Consider the following 16,009-nt stretch of genomic DNA (forward strand, 5'->3'; position numbering starts at 1 on the left):
TTTTTTTTTTTTTTTTTTTTTTTTCCCGAGGAGAGCATGGGGTCCGTTTATTGGGGGGGGGGGGTCAGTCAAAGGGGGAGCTGGGTAGGGTGGGGTGGGACAGCAGCTTGTCTGGCCCCCGAGAAACCCAACTTGAGTCCAGAGCCTCGACCACTTTGAAGCCAAAGTCTTCCTCCACCTTTATCTGCATGGGGGCCAGACCCGGAGTCAGTGGGACTCCCGCCCGGCACCCTTCCCGTGGCACTCGCCACCTTTTCCAACCGCTGGGCCCCTCACCAGGGGCCGGGCTGCTGGCTTCTGCAGGCGCTGTTGTCCTCCTGGGCGGGGACAGCCCCTCTTTCTCTGGAGGCTCGTTCTCAGCGTTGCCTGGGGTGGGGGCATCTGTGCCCTGGCTGCCCTCATCCTCCAGTAAGATGGTGAACTGGCCGGCCCAGTAGTCGTCGCTGTAGAAGTCCAGCATCCTCTTGAGGAACATCTGCTTCTGCTGGAGTCTCCGTGTTATCCTCTGTATCTGATGGAGCCTGTTCAGGACCCGCTCGTTCACCTGCTTGATCTCCCTGCAGTGCCAACCCAGCACCTGGTACTTCCTGTGATTAAGTTCCCCTTGGCACCGTGGCCACTGGCCTTGGGCTGCCTCCTCCTCTTCATCTCGCTCCTGGAGGCTGGAGCTGCCCAGACCCCCAGACACAAACTCCACTTCTGTCTCAAGCTTGCTCTCCGGGATGTGACCACCGAACAGCGGAGGCAGTGCCATCTCTGAGCAGGGAGGTGCTGAGAACTCCTCAAAGCCCACGGCTGCCATGGACTCCTCTCTGTTCCAGCTCCATTTCTCCCTGGCTCCTGGCAGAACTTCCGATCTTGCAAGCCTCTTAAAGTGCAAAACAACTCGCCCCATCTGATTTCATGGCCAGGCACACAGGCCCTGGCCGCTTAGCCTCCTGGGAGTTGTAGTTCTCTATTTCCCGCTCGCTTTCCTCGCCCCACCCCCACCCCGAGTCCCCGCTGAAAGGCCCTGCTTGCTGGTCTAACGCCGCTGGCCAGGTGTCTGAGTCACCTCCATCTTTACTCCTGTCCCAACACCGTGCAGTCTGACCATGGAGACTCTCCACTTGGGAGGCCCCTGGGTCTCCTTCTGGGGTTGGGGATGCGCCACTGCCTGGGCACCAGATCGCGTGCCCCGATGGCGACACAGCCCCGGCCACTGGGTCTCCTTCTGGGTCCTGGCTGCGTCGCCCCGGGACCGGATTGCGTCTCCAGGCAGGGATGCAGTCTGGCCTCTTGCCCCGCCTCTGGGTGTTCTCCAATCACTGGTGATCGATGATCTGAGAAGCCCAGTGGGGCAGGGAAGAGGCGGACATCCCCTCTTCCCTACCCCACCCGGCTTCTCCGATTACTGGCCCAGGGCTGGCAAAGGCGGCCCAGTTCTCCGACTCTTGGCTGCCACCTGGGTTCCAACACCGGCAGGCGGCTTCTTCCATCCTTCCTCTTTCGCCTCCCATCATTGTGCCTATGTATGCAAGTTAACCGCCATCTTTCTTGGCAGTTAACCGCCATTTTTCTTGGCAGTTAATTTGCATATCACCCTGATTAGCCAATGGGAAGCGTATCGGAGCTACGGTTAATTACCATGTTTGTCTATTGTTAGATAGGATTGCTCTTTCTGATGGAGTAAGATAGTTTTCTTAGAGTTCTTATATATCATTTTTATGCTTAAATCTCTTCTTCCCTCTGTATCTTTTCTAGATTTCTCTCTTTGATACCACTAATCCTTTCCTCCATCTGCTTTGCTCTATTTCCTATGCTTGCTTGTTCATTCTTGATCTCTTATCGAGTTCATCTCCAGAATTTGGTTGCTTCTTTTTTAAAGTTTCAGTCTTTTCAGTATGGTGTTAATTTCCTATGCTTATATGTTTTCTGAGTGCATTAAATTGCCTGTTTGTATTTTCTCACATTTTGTATTTTCAGAACTGCAGTCTTGAATTTGCTGTCATTTATATCACATATTTTTATGTCTTTAAGTTTGTTTTCTGGAGATTTTTCATTCTCTTTCTGAGCTGCCTTGCTACCTTGTTTATTTGTGGTATTTGATAGATTTTTTTTCTCTGTCCAGGCATCTATGTATATGAGTGGCATTTCTCTAGCAGATTAATGCAAAGGGGTCTTTCTCTTATTTTCTAATAGATGGTGCTAAATCACAAGTTTTGTGTTTTTTTTCAGTCCTTATCTGAGGATATTTTTCCATTGATTTTTTAAGAGAATGTAGAAGAAGGAGGGAGAGACAGAGAGAAATATTGATGTGAGAGAAGCACATCAATTGGTTGCCTTCTGTATGCACCTCGACCAGAGTTGGGGAGGAGCCTATAACCTAGGTATGTGCCCTTGACCGGAATTGAACCCGGGACCCTTTAGTCCACAGTCTGACGCTATCCACTGAGCCAAACTGGCTAGGGCACAAGTTGTTGATATATATATATATATCTGTGAGATCCCGTGTTGTTCTCTGTAGCCAGACACTTTCCTCACTGTAGCTGTGATGTCTGGTGGTGGGGCGTGCTGGGGAGCTGGCCAGCTCCTTTGCTGCTTTGCCCTCCTAGTAATGGTGACCTTAATCTCCATGGGTCCCCCCTGTGCCCTGACCCCCAAATTGATTACAGAGTTCACCCTTTGTTCAGGAAAAAAAATGATTCTGTATACCAGTTCTCGTGTTTGCAGATATTGTGCCCCATAACCCAACACCAAGGGTGAAGGGAGGCTGCCTCTGGGAGGCTACGGGTGATGGCAGGGCTTTGTAGCTTTGTTTCTTTACCTGTAATGCCCACCTAACAACTGTGCCTGAGCTCAGTGCTGTGTCCTTGTCAAGGTCTCTGCTCAGCGGAAGCTCATACTATTTGCTTCTGCAGGAATGCCCATCAGATCTCTTTGCTCTTCCTGGCTGAAGGGATTGTCAGCCAGAACTGGATTCCTCCCCTCTCCAGGCTGAGCCCCGCCCTGAGATCTCTGATGCAGGGCTGTGTTGGTGGCTCATCTCAGCTCTCCTGCCTTCTTGCCTCCCTCTTTTGCTCTCACTTGCCCACCTTTAGATGTTTGAATGAGTGGATCTCTCAGGCATGCTTGTGCGTTGAGCCAGGGACTTCTTTGTTGAGTTATAATTATTGAAATTGTGGAAACTTTAAGGGGAGAGACCAAGGGAATCTGTCCTTTGATGTCCTAAATTAAGTTTAGGTGGAGTAGTCACTGGAGGGGGGTGATGGGGCTCAGGTACTGGTGATATTCTGCTTTTCCATGGAAGTCCTTGTTTGCTGATGAGTGAAAACTTTTGTTTATAATTTTATTATGGTGAACTTTTCTAGATTTGCATTGATGTTATAGAATGACTATTATTAATTTCACCTCAGCACGTACAGTGTACCATTTAAAAGGGTGAAAAATTTGTTTTAAAAATTAATTCTTCAAATATATTTAGGATATCTTAGTACTTAAAGTCAAGTAAAATTTATTTCTTAGATTTTCAACTGCTGCATACTTATATTATTCAAAGAAGAAAATTCCTTATGTTTCTGACTATTTGTAGCTTCTTTCATCAGAAGAAAACTGCCACAGCATTTGTTACAGCCAGTCAGATAGTCAGTGTGGTTCTCCTCCAAGGGGTTGGTCAGAAGAGTTGGATGAACGTGGGCATACCTTATATACCAGTGACTATACTAATGAAAAGGTACATTCTTTTTTGTCATCTAGTTTTCTTGGTTGAATCCTCTCATAAAGTCATTGTGTACTAAAAGTTTAGTAGTATTTAAAAAACTCATGAAAATATTCTTCATTGTAATTCTGTAGTTATGTAAGTTGACATGGAAACTCAATATAACTACTGACTCAGGTTTTAAACTGCTTACAATTACATTGATTATTTTTATGGTGTCAGAACCCACTTAGAACAGACCTTTTTAAGAGTAGGCCTGTTAAGTGTCATTCTGTTTAGACTTGTTTAATAAAAATACTTCTTTATATACTTGTCCTTGGTATCCTTGTGGGATTGGTCCAGAACCCTCCTCTTCCCCACAGATAACCATAATCTGAGGATGCTCAAATACTGGCGTTATATAAAATGGCATAGTGTTTGCAAATAACCTATGTTTGTACATGGGCTAAAACTGGACCTGCCTACACATCACTTTCATTCATGTGGTTTCAGTGTAGTGCTTGACACATTGGAAAATCCAAATTTTGCTCCTTGGAACTTTCTGGGAATTGGGGTTGGGGGGTTTATTTTCAATCTGCAGTTGGTTAAATATGCAGATGGGAAATCTGCGGATTCAAAGGGCTGACTATTTTTCATGGAGAATAGATTTTGGGAATAGTTTTCTTAGTACGTTGTTATGATATACTGCCTCACTTCCTACACTCATTTTTCTTTCATAACCAAGTTATGTAAAACAAAACCCATGAATCTAGTATTTTATGAATAATTAGTTTGGGAGAATGCATATTGAAATTTTATGTATATATTACATCTCTTATCATCAGAGAAGGTAACTGTTTAGTTGGGCTGGTTTAGAGAACATGCCCTTGGGAATGAATGGAGGTAGGCTTTTATTTCTCATTTCTGCTTTAATTATTTGACACTAGAACATAAGGAATCAGTAATATTTATATATATTACAGTCAAGATAATATATTTGTATTAGCAGTACTTAGTCTGTTCCCCCTCATATTCTCTGTGTTATATTATATGAAATATTTTTCTATTATTATTTAATCATAGTAAGTAAGATGTGTTGCCTACATGAAGTTTGGCTTAAATTTTTTAGTAGTTTTATACTTAAAGATTGAAGAAAAAAAATCTTTTTATTAATTTCTCAACCCTGTTTTTTAGGGTGGGTGTTGCCCTGTGTTCAGTACATATATATATGTGTGTGTGTGTATATATATCTTTATGTTATATATTTCTTATGTTGTTTAGTGGTACTTGAACCCCTAGCTTTACTTTGGAGGAAAGAGAGAGAAAATAAACTTAATTTAATATTGAGTTTATTTAATCTTACCAAACTTAAAATGTAACTAATAGCATAAGATTGTTAAAAATTTCTTTTGAAGTTTTCTAAAGCAGGTAGAATACAATTCATAGGAATAATAACTAATATCTCTGGTTGTATAAACCTAAACTCACTTTTATTTAAATTAAAAAATAACACCTGTTCTGTTTTTATAGTGGCTCAAGCATGTTGATGATCAAGGTAGACAATATTACTACAGTGCTGATGGATCTAGGTCGGAATGGGAGTTGCCAAAGGTAATAAACCTTGATACTGACTTTCTATTTGAAAATAGTAGGTGAAATAATATGAAAATTGTTTATTATTCTGGTTTGTTTTCTATATTTTAGCTGTAATTCCAGTTTGGTCCTGAGATAGTATCAGTGTAGCTTCCAGTTAATCCACCATCATTTTAGAAAAAACTCGATCCTACAGTGACTATTTGAATTCCCCAAATCATCATCCAAAAAAATGAAACTAGACTACCTTCTTACACTACACACAAGAATAAGCTCACAATGGATTAAATACTTAAATGTTAGTAGCAAGACTGTAAATATTCTAGAAGAAAACATCAGCACTAAAATATCCGACATCTCATGTACTAATAATTTTTCTGACATATTTTTTTTGGCAAGGGAAATAAAAGAGAAAATAAATAAATGGGACTACATTAAACTAAAGAGTTTTTGCACAGCAAAGGAAAACATCAGCCAAATGAAAAGACAACCCACTGAATGGGAGAACATATTCACCAGTGATACATCTGATAAGGGGTTAATCTCTAAAATATATAAATAACTGGTAAAACTCAACACCAAAAAAACCCAAACAATCCAATTTAAAAAATGGGCAAAAGACCTGAATAGACACTTCTCCAAAGAGAACATACAGATAGATGGCCAATAGACATGTGAAAAGATGCCCAACATCACTAATCATCAGCGAAATGCTAGTTAAAACCACAAAGAAATATCACCTCACACCTGTCTAATTGGCTGTTATCAAATAATGTTATCAAACTGTAATAGTGGTGAAAAGGGACCCCTCATGCACTGCTGGTGGGAATGCAGATTGGTGCAGCTACTGTGGATAGCAGTATGGAGTTACCTCAAAAAGTTAAAAATGAGACTACCCTATGACTTGGTGTTTCTACTTCTAGGAATTTATCTGCATAAACTTGAAACACTAATTCGAAAGAATATATGTACCCCTATGTTAATTGCATCATTATTTATAATAGTCAAGATTTGGAAGCAGGCCAAGTGTCCTTCAGTAGATGAGTGTATAAAAATGCTGTGATACATTTGCACAATGGAATACTACTCTGCTATAAAAAGGAAGAAAATTTTACCCTTTAGACTAGAATGGATGGACCTGGAGAAGTGAAATAAGCCAGTCAGAGAGAGAGACAAGTACCATATGATTTCTCTCGTGTTGGAATTTAATGAAGAAAGTGAACTACCACACAAAATGTAGACAGACTCATAGAGAGCACAACTCTGGTGGTTTGGGGGTGCTGGTAGGGGTGAAGTGATTGAGTGAAAAATAAAAATAAAACAGAACTTAAGGACATGAACCGCAGTATGGTGATTGTGGAGGGGGGAATTGGAAAAGGGCATAGAGGGATAAATGATGATGGGGAAAAATGTAAATAAAATTATGAAATATAAGTCAGTAAAACATTTGTTGATTTAAAAAAATTATCATTAATTTGTACTTTTGGATTTGATTCTGACTAAAGGTCAAACCATATTACTCTTTGAACATTGAAGTTGTGCCAAGCACTGAGATCCCTGCAATATTATATTACTAACATTAGCAGAGCAGTTAAGTGATACACTAGCAACAGTTTGGGCTTTTTTGTTTTTTAAGTTTTCAAAAACTTAGATATGAAATGGTATAACTTTATTTTCCAAATTTAATCAGGATAAAATAAAACTTTTAAGTGAGAAATTAATATTCTAAGCTTAATATGGTTGTTTCACACTCTTAGAAGAATAGAGAAATGCATAATAAGATTAATAATACTTTTGTTTTTCAGATGTGCCAAGAAGTAGTTGAAGAATATGTTTGGTGTTACTTTATAAAACTGATAGCATTTATAAAACCAATTTAATCATATTTAGTGATTAAATTGGAAAGAAAAATATCTATGGATACTGATGGCTAAAATATGTAATATCCTATGTGCTGGGATAGGAATGTATTTTGAGGCTATAACTGTTCAGTATTGAAAACTATGTAACAGTGGTTGATTCTGTTAGGCTGACGACTGGGGGTAGATGCTCAACGTACAGGTATGGAAACATGGAACAGACTGATGAATCTCAGAGAGAAGGGGGGAGGGCAGGGAGAGATTAACCGAAGATCTTATATGCATACTAGAGGCCTGGTGGGGTCCCTCGGCCTGGCCTGCGGGGATCGGGCCAAAACCGGCAGTCCAACATCCCCTGAAGGGTCCTGGATTGCGAGAGGATGCAGGCCAGGCTGAGATCCCCCACAGGTGCACGAATCCGTGCACCAGACCTCTAGTAATATATGAGATTGGATTTTGACCTAAAAAGCTAGAAGAAAAATCTGATGAAATTCTGTTTGACTGAAAATTATCAAATATAGAAGACTAATATTTCATTAATATAGTATTACTTATATATTTTAAACATACAGTGTTAAATTTTTTGCTTCTCTTGGCAAATTTGAATTGTAGCTCTTATTAGTCTGATTCTCTGGGTTAATGACATCAAACTAAAACTTTTTTTGAGTGATTTTTTTCCTATGTCAGGGTCCACTGAAAGGAGAGACTCCCAGAATGACTTTAGATAAGGGTTAATTTGGAACCTTTACTTAACTGGTAGCTAAATATCTCTATTGGGTTTCTTACTAACATCTATACTTTCCTTGGTCAGAAGATGTATAGGTTCAGTATTAGGAAACCAACTTACTTCTGAAGATGCCCTGGGTGAAAGAAAGAAGGGAGGCAAGAGACTGCATTATATCAAAACCCTAAAGCAGGGATGGGAAACCTTTTTTCAGCCAAGGGCCATTTGGCTATTTATAACATCGCTAGGGGCCCGGTGCACAAAGATTCGTGCATAGGGTGTGGGTCCCTCAGCCCGACCTGCACCTTCTCCAATCTGGGAGCCCTCAGGGGAGCCCTCTCCAGTCTGGAGTTTCTGTCTGTCTTTGCAATCATATGAGCGAACTGTCTGAGACCCCAACCCAGTTTGGTTTTGTGCTCAAAGAATAGTAGAGGTCTTTTTTTTTCTTTGCTCCATTGGTGGAGATTTCCTAGAAGTGGCAGGATATCTTCCTTTTAATTTTTCCTCGACACTCTGACTTTACTTATGTCTCTTACATTTGCTGCCCCTCCATCCCACACCTGCAACAGTAACTTGCTCCAGGCTCATTTTGCTCTAGTATCTAGGAGATCCCACAATGCATCTGCCACCAGAACTACGATTCCCAGCATTCCTGGTGCTCCCCGCACTCTGGGCTTCTGCTTCCGGCCCAGGGGCTACCACCAGAACTATGATTCCCAGAATTCCTGGTGCTCCCCGTGCTCTTGGTTTTCACTTCTGGCCCAGGGGCGGCAGAAATGAAAAGGACTGGGAACTTCAGCTTCTGCCAGGCAGGGCTGACAAGACTGGACACTCCAGCGGTGTCCCCGGGACCCAGGCCGCTCGGTGCCTGCGCGCTGCCCACAGGCCCTCCATGGTGATGTGGAGGGCATTCCTGCCCCACCCTCGGCTGCTCAGCGCCTGCGAGCATAGGCCCAGAGTGGCTGGGGGTGTTCCGGGACCCCGGTCATTCCAGGCCTAGCGTGGGCCTACAGGCTCAGAGCGGCCTGGCTCCCAAGGACACCTGTCCCTGGGACCCAGGCTGCTTGGTGCTGGCGTGTGCGTGAGCAACCACCTCAACCCAGGCCACTCGGCGCCTGCGTATGCAAATCAACCCGCCATCTTTGGAGGGTTAATTTGCATACTCCTGATTGGCTGGTGGGCATCACGGAGGGACAGTCAATTTTCATCTTTCTCTTTTATTAGTGTAGGTTCCTGGGCCATACAAAATTATCAACTTAAAAATTAACCTGCTGTATTTGGTCAAATATTTGACTCACCCTTAATGCCTTGGCAGGGCCAGACCAAAAGATTTTAAGGCTCTTGGGCTGGATGTTCCCCGCCCCTGTCCTAACGGGTAGTTAGTTCTACAGCAGTAGAAATGGAAGGTTATTATGACCAGTGTTGAGTTATTAGTTTTGTGATACTGTCTTATTTTCTTCTACCATTTTCCACTTAGGATAAAGTGTCAGAAGGTCTTGCAGTTTCTTGTACTTACAATGAAATTTCATATGGAGAGGAGGCTTGAATTGGGTACAGTGTGAATCTATATATATATAATCTATAATAATAAAAGGGTAATATGATAATTAGACCAGATGTCCTACTGGACGTCATTCCGGACAAAGCCAGGGCCGGAGAGAAGCCAGCCTGTGTCCTGGGTGCCTGCGGGCGGCCGGAGGGAAGCCAGCCTGTGCCCCAGGTGCCAGAGGGAAGCCGGTGCTGGCAGCCAGGGGAAGGAAAATTAACCTGCTATATTTGGTCAGATATTTGACTCATCCCTAATGCCTTGACAGGGCCAGACCAAAAGATTTTAAGGCTCTTGGGCTGGATGTTCCCCACCCCTGTCCTAACAGGTAGTTCTACAGCAGTAGAAATGGAATTTCGTGCATCGGGCCTCTAGTAGAGAAATATGCAAATTAGCCCAGACGCTGTAATGCGATGACCGAATAGCAGGGACCTGAGCAGCCGCAGGCTCCCAGGGCCGCCAGCCCCCGAGTGCCAGCACACACTCAGGCCTGGAATAATGACGCATTCACAATGAGCCCAGAATCACTGCACAGGGGGCTGCAGATCAGGGGGGCTGAAGATTGGGAGAAGCTGCAGATCAGGGAGGCTGCAGGTCAGGGGGGCGCCTATGGACCAGGGGGGCTGCGGACCAGGGGAGCTACAGATCAGGGGGGCTGTGGTTGGGAGGGCTGCGGATCTGGGGGCCTGCAGATCAGGGGGCTGCAGCATTGGGGACCCCAGCTCCAAACCCAGAGCCTGGCCTCGGGGCTGCAGCTGTGGCTGCTCTGCCCAGCGGGGAGCCCCACAATCTGCCCCCACAGACTCAGGAAAACCAACAGGTCTGTGGGGACGGCCAGGAAGAGGCCTCGACTGGCGCCCTTTACTCTGTGAGGAGGGCCCCGTGGATGGGAGTTGGGGGCCAGACCGTGACCAGCGATCAGTGTTTGAAGAGGGAGCCTTCAGCCCTGTGAACTTTCTCTCCCAATGAAGCTCTGGCTCCTCCCTGCACTCAGGCCCTGCCAGAGGCCATGCCGGGCCCGCATGGCCGCTGCCCACACCCACTGGTGTCTGCATTCCCATATGGGACCGTGAACCGTGTCTGAACCACTCTGAGATGGAGCCCATGTCACCTCTTTAACGTTTTCATTTTTGCTGATTGGACTTTTGCCTTCAGAGGCGTAGAAGCCAGGACGGTGGGCGCTGTGGGCTAGAACCAAAAGTTACATGATAGCAAGTTTTGGTGAGGATGTGGACAAATGTAGGGAGGGCGCTGGGGGTACCAGTCAAACCTCTGTGGGGCTGGCCACAGGCTGCGTTGGGCTTTGGGAGCCAAGGGAGGAAGAGTGAGGTCCAGGAGCAGCTTTGGGGCCATGGCTATTGTGGTGACTGTGCTGCTCCCTGCAGGCTGAGGTGAGTGGTACCCAGGGGGTGGGAGGGGCCGCCTTCTCTGAATGAAGCTGTCAGAGTCATGAAGCTCCTGGGTGACCATCTGCGGGCTAGAACCAAAAGTTACATGATAGCAAGTGTTGGTGAGGATGTGGACAAATCTGAGCCCTCATACACTGCTGTCATAATGGAAATGGTGTGGCCGCTCCTATAATGATTAATATTAGTCACATAGGACCCTGCAACCCGCCACTCCGAGGTATACACCCAAGTGAGGCAGCCCGTCACAAACACCCATTGTGTATGGTCGCATTCCCATGAAATGTCTGAAACAGCAGTGTGCAGATGGCTGGGTGGGGCAGGCAGCTAGATGGGGAAGGTGGCACAGGGTTTCTTCTAGAAGCAATACAACGTTCTAAAAGTGACTGGTGGTGCCCTGCAGGTTTGGGTCAGTGGATAGTGCATCAGCCTGCAGACTGCAGGGTCCTGAGTTCATTTCTGGTCAAGGACACATGCCCAGGTTGTGGGCTCGATCTCCAGTAGTGGGCGTGCAGGAGGCAGCCCATGATACTCTATCATTCATGAAAGAAAGCTGGGGGGGTGAGTTGGTAGCAAGCAGGCTGGCGGAGGGGGCAATTGGGGGCAAGCAGGCTGGCAATGGGGGGCAGTTGGCTGTGAGCATGCCAACAGCGGGGGCAGTTGGGGCTGAGCAAGCCAGCGGGGAGGGGGCAGTTGGAGGCGAGCAGGCCAGTGGGGGGGCAGTTGGGGGTGAGAAGGTCAGTGGGGGGGCAGTTGGGGGCAAGCAGGCTGGCAGGCAGAGTGGTTAGGGGCGATCAGGCAGGCAGGTAGGTGAGCGGTTAGGAGCCAGTGGTCCCAGATTATGAGAAGGTCCCAGATTGTAGAGGGTGCAGGTGGGGCTGAGGGACACCCCCCCGACCCATGCATGAATTTCATGCACTGGGCCACTGGTCTAATCTAATAAAAGAGAAACATACAAATTGACCGCACGTCCACTATGCCCCAAGCCACGCCCACCAGCCAATCAGAGCAACTATACGCAAATTAACCCAACCAAGATGGCGGCCGGCAGCCACGGAGTGGGAGCAAGCAGGAGGCTTGGTTGTCCCGGTGATGGAGGAAGCCAATCTTCCTGCCTGTTCTGGCCGGCTGTGGCCTCCGCTCAAGGCAACAAAGTTTCAATTATAGAAGACAAATAAATCCCAGATACCTGCTTCCAGCCAATCTCCACTAAAAGCTTGGGTGGCTGGGGGCCGTGGCCAGCCTGCAAACAGCCATCAGCCCCTCACCCAGGATGGCCACACCTTCATGGGGTGAGGGTCACCGCTGGGGGGTGTGGCCAGCCTGTAAAGAGCCATCAGCCCCACACCCGGAATGGCCAGGCACCCCAGCAGGACCCCCACCCTGAAGGGGTTGTGGCCAGCCTGCAAATAGCCATCAGCCCCTCACCCAGGTTGCCCAGGAACCCCAGCGGGGACTCCCACCCTGAAGGGGCTGTGGCCAACCTGCAAACAGCCATCAGCCCCTTACCCAGGCTGGCCAGGCACCCCAGCAGGACCCCCCTCCCTGAAGGGGATTTGGTCAGCCTGAAAACAACCCTCAGCCCCTCACCCAGGCTGGCCAGGCACCCCAGCGGGATCCCCACCCTGATCCGGGACACCCTTCAGGGAAAACCAGCTGGCCCCCACCCATGCATGCACCAGGCCTCTATCCTATATAACAAAAGGGTAATATGCAATTACCCTAACAGCAGAATGACTGGGAATCACTGGTCACTATGATACACACTGACCACCAGGGGCAGACGCTCAATGCAGGAGCTGCCCCCTGGTGGTCAGTGTGCTCCCACAGGGGAAGCTGTGCTCAGCCACAAGCCAGGCTGCCAGCTGCCAGCACAGTGGTGGTGGTGGGAACCTCTCCCGCCTCCTCAGTAGCACTAAGGATGTCCGACTGCCTCTAGGCCTGCTCCCCGCTGGCAAGTAGACATCCCCTGAGGGCTCCCGGGGCTGCCAGAGGGATGTCTGACTGCCAGCTTAGGCCCAATCCCCCCGGGGAGCAGGCCTAAGCCAGCAGGTGGTCATTTCCCGAGGGGCCACAGACTGCGAGAGGGCACAGGCCAGGCTGAGGGACCCCTCCGAGTGCACAAAGTTTTGAACACTGGCCTCTAGTCTATAATAATAAAAGAGCAATATGTTAATTAGACTGGGTGTCCTTCTGGACGACTTTCTGGATGAAGCTGGGGCTGTGAGGGAACCCTGGGTCCCAGGTGTCTGCTGGCGGCCGCTGGGTAGCTTCAGTCCTGGGTGCCATTGGGAAGCCGGTGCCGGCAGCTGGGGGAAGGAAGGCCTACTCTTTCACAAATTTCGTGCTTCGGACCTCTAGTAAGTAAATAAGGGGAAATGTTTTAGGATCACTATTTAATGACTTATTACTGTACAGTAATAAAGACTGCAGATTAAATTCTGTACCCTAAGATTTTTAACACTGAAAGTAAGTCTTAAGTTCTGTCAGAGATTTGTTACCCTCAATACAGATATTAGAAATTTAACTTTTTTGTAATACGTTTTCATCTCTCAGTACTGTGTAGATGTTACAATGGATACAAATGCATAGCGCTTGGTCTTTACCCTCAAGGAGTTTATAAATTTGGAAAGAAGAAACATGTTCATCTGACAACTAAGTAAGATAGAATATGTATAGACATGTATTATATACATGGTTCTAGATTGATTGTAGGTGAAGGGAAGTACAAACAAGTAGATGAGAGGAAGTATTGGAAGGAAAAAATAAAGAAGGATAAATTAAGAAAGAGAAAAAATCTCACTCAAAGTGAGTTCTCAGAATTCCAAATAAAACACAGGAATAACTCTAATGCTGTTACAGACATGAGAAAGTCAATTATCAGGTCATTGTACTCACTTTAGATGATAAAGACTTTGAATATGTTTGGGTGTTCAGAAACTTAAATGAAAGCTTTTGTTTTAAAAGAACAAGGAATTTCAAACTCAAAACAAATGTTAACATGAACAGGTGAATACAATAAAGAATGTGCAATTAGAAATCTTTGAGATAAAAAGATTGTAATTGAAATAAAAAGTACAGTGGATAGCATAAACTATAGAAGAGAGATAGGAAGATAACAAATAGTAATGCATACATAGTTAAGGGAAATAGAAGATGGGTAGAGTTTTCTATACTCATACTAGGAATTCCAAAAGGAGAGAATGGAGGAAAATGGTAGAGAAATAATATTAAAAATATAACTTCTTCGAATTTTCTAAAACTAAAGGAAGGTAAAAGTAAGTCCACGTATTAACAAAGTTTACTGGATCTGCAAAACTTCAGTATAAACAATCTTAAAAGCCATCAGGGGTAAAAGATCAGATTACCTGCTAGGGTAGATTACATCATTGAGACATTGAGGCCATTTTTTCCCCACTCTTTTTTAGTGCTCTTTACCATGTACCTTTGTAGTGGCCTCCCACTACAAAGTGGATGGGATGTATTATCCTGTCCTTTACTGAGTTCAGTCACGTGACTTGCTTTCACTGATGGAATGTGAGCAGCTGTGTCACATAGCATAATATTGAGACAGGCTTGAGTACCAGGGCTTGCTCTTTCACCTCTCCCATTGCCCTGGGAAAAACATGCCAGGCCAGTTTACTGGTCCTAGGAAGAATAAATAGGTTTTGTTTTGTTTTCTAAATAAACAAAGCCACAGATCTGTGGGAAAGTGCAAAAGATCTAACATTTGTTTCATTGGAGTTCCAGAAGGAGAGTGCAAGGCTGAAAAATATTTGAAGAAATAATGTTTGAAAATGTTCCAAATTTGGAAAAAGTGAAACCAACAGATTTAAGAAGCAAAGTAAACTCTAAAAAGGACAGACTCGAAGAAATCCACATCTAAACACGTAATTACATTTCTGAAAACTAAGGACCCTGACCCAGTCCCATTCACCCAATCTTGAAAGCAGCTCAATGAAACAACACATTTATTATCTATACTAATAAAAGGGTAATATGCTAATTAGACCAGACGTCTTCTGGACGTCCATCTGGACAAATCCAAAGTGGCTGCGAGGGCTGAGGAGCGTGGGAGAGGCGGGGCAGCGCAGGAGAGGCAGGTCAGCGCGGCCCCTTTCGTAGAGGCCACTGGAGAGGTACCGCCGCTGCCCCTGCTGCCATGGGAGAGGAGGCAGTGCCCCTGTTGCTGCCACTGCCACCACCCCTTTCACAGAGGCAGCACGGGAGAGGCCTTGGTGTGGGCTGGTCCAGCGCTGCGGCCCCTTTTGTGGCAGGGGTGCGGGAGAGGCCACAGGGGAGGGGGCTGCGTGGTCCCAGTCCCAGTGCTACCCCTTCCACAGAGGCAGCGGTACAGGCCCGGTCCCGGTGTCTCGCCTCCACAGAAGCTAGACAGGATGCGACCTGGTGTGCCTCAACCTCCCACAGCCCCTCCCCCAGCTGGTCTGGTGCCAGAACGCCCCCCATCCACCCGTAGGCGGGGGGTGGGGCCAATGCTAAGAAGCGAGGGCCGAGGGCTGGCAGCTGTGGTAGCCAGCAATGGGGTGATTGGGGCAGCGCCTTCCCATGATCGGCCTGGTTGCTTCCTGCAGAGGTAGGCCAGACTGCGACTTAGGCAGGGAGCGGGCCTAAGCCATCAGTAAGACATCCCCTGAGGGCTCCCAGACTGTGTGAGGGGCAGGCCAGGCTGAGGGACTCCACCCCCCAGTGCACAAATTTTTGTGCACCGGGCCTCTAGTAGGTTAATAATGATTTGAATGGTGGTAGATGTCTTCTTAGAAACCATGAAGCCAGAAGGAAGTGGTGAAATATTTTTCATATGTTAAAAGAAAACAACTGTTAACCCATAATTGTATATCCAGCAAAAATATCCTTAAGGAATGAAAGTAAAATAAAGATATTTTCAGATGAAATTAACTTAAGAGATTTATCACCAACAGTCTTTTTTCACAAAAATTTCTTCAAATAGAAAGGAAATGATAACTGAGGAATACTTGGAACATTAGGAATGAAGAAATAACGGGGAAGGGTGACTGTCTGAGGAGATTTTAGTCGTGAGCTTTCAAAATTACTTGAGTGCTCACTTCAGCACCACATATACTAAAACTGGAACAATACAGAGAAGTTTAGCTAGCATGGACCCTGGGTAAGGATGACACACAAACTTGTGAAGAGTTCCATATTTTTAGACTTAAATGTAAGTGG

The 16,009-nt window shown here is 46.0% G+C and overlaps 2 protein-coding genes and 1 non-coding gene across 18 annotated transcripts in view; 2 read left to right on the forward strand and 1 right to left on the reverse strand.

The window, feature by feature from the left end:
- Window positions 1–16,009, forward strand: part of ARHGAP12 (Rho GTPase activating protein 12) — a 206,078-nt gene that overhangs the window by 113,701 nt on the left and 76,368 nt on the right. For 15 of the 16 annotated variants that reach the window (XM_036351162.1, XM_036351195.1, XM_036351176.1 and 12 more), the window contains 2 exons: window positions 3,572–3,712; window positions 5,207–5,287. In XM_036351162.1, the coding sequence (XP_036207055.1) occupies window positions 3,572–3,712; window positions 5,207–5,287 (222 nt within the window). The remainder of the gene's footprint in view (window positions 1–3,571; window positions 3,713–5,206; window positions 5,288–16,009) is intronic. The other variant, XM_036351214.1, reaches the window with a different exon arrangement.
- Window positions 65–802, reverse strand: LOC118676805 (TCF3 fusion partner-like). The gene has a single exon (XM_036351295.1). The coding sequence runs from the start codon at window positions 800–802 to the stop codon at window positions 65–67; it is 738 nt and encodes a 245-aa protein (XP_036207188.1).
- Window positions 15,881–15,991, forward strand: LOC118661305. Its single transcript, XR_004969276.1, has one exon. It is a non-coding gene; the product is annotated as a U6 spliceosomal RNA (small nuclear RNA).

The sequence above is a fragment of the Myotis myotis genome, unplaced genomic scaffold (genome assembly GCF_014108235.1).
Source record: "Myotis myotis isolate mMyoMyo1 unplaced genomic scaffold, mMyoMyo1.p scaffold_m19_p_1, whole genome shotgun sequence".
Taxonomy (NCBI): Eukaryota; Metazoa; Chordata; class Mammalia; order Chiroptera; family Vespertilionidae; genus Myotis; species Myotis myotis.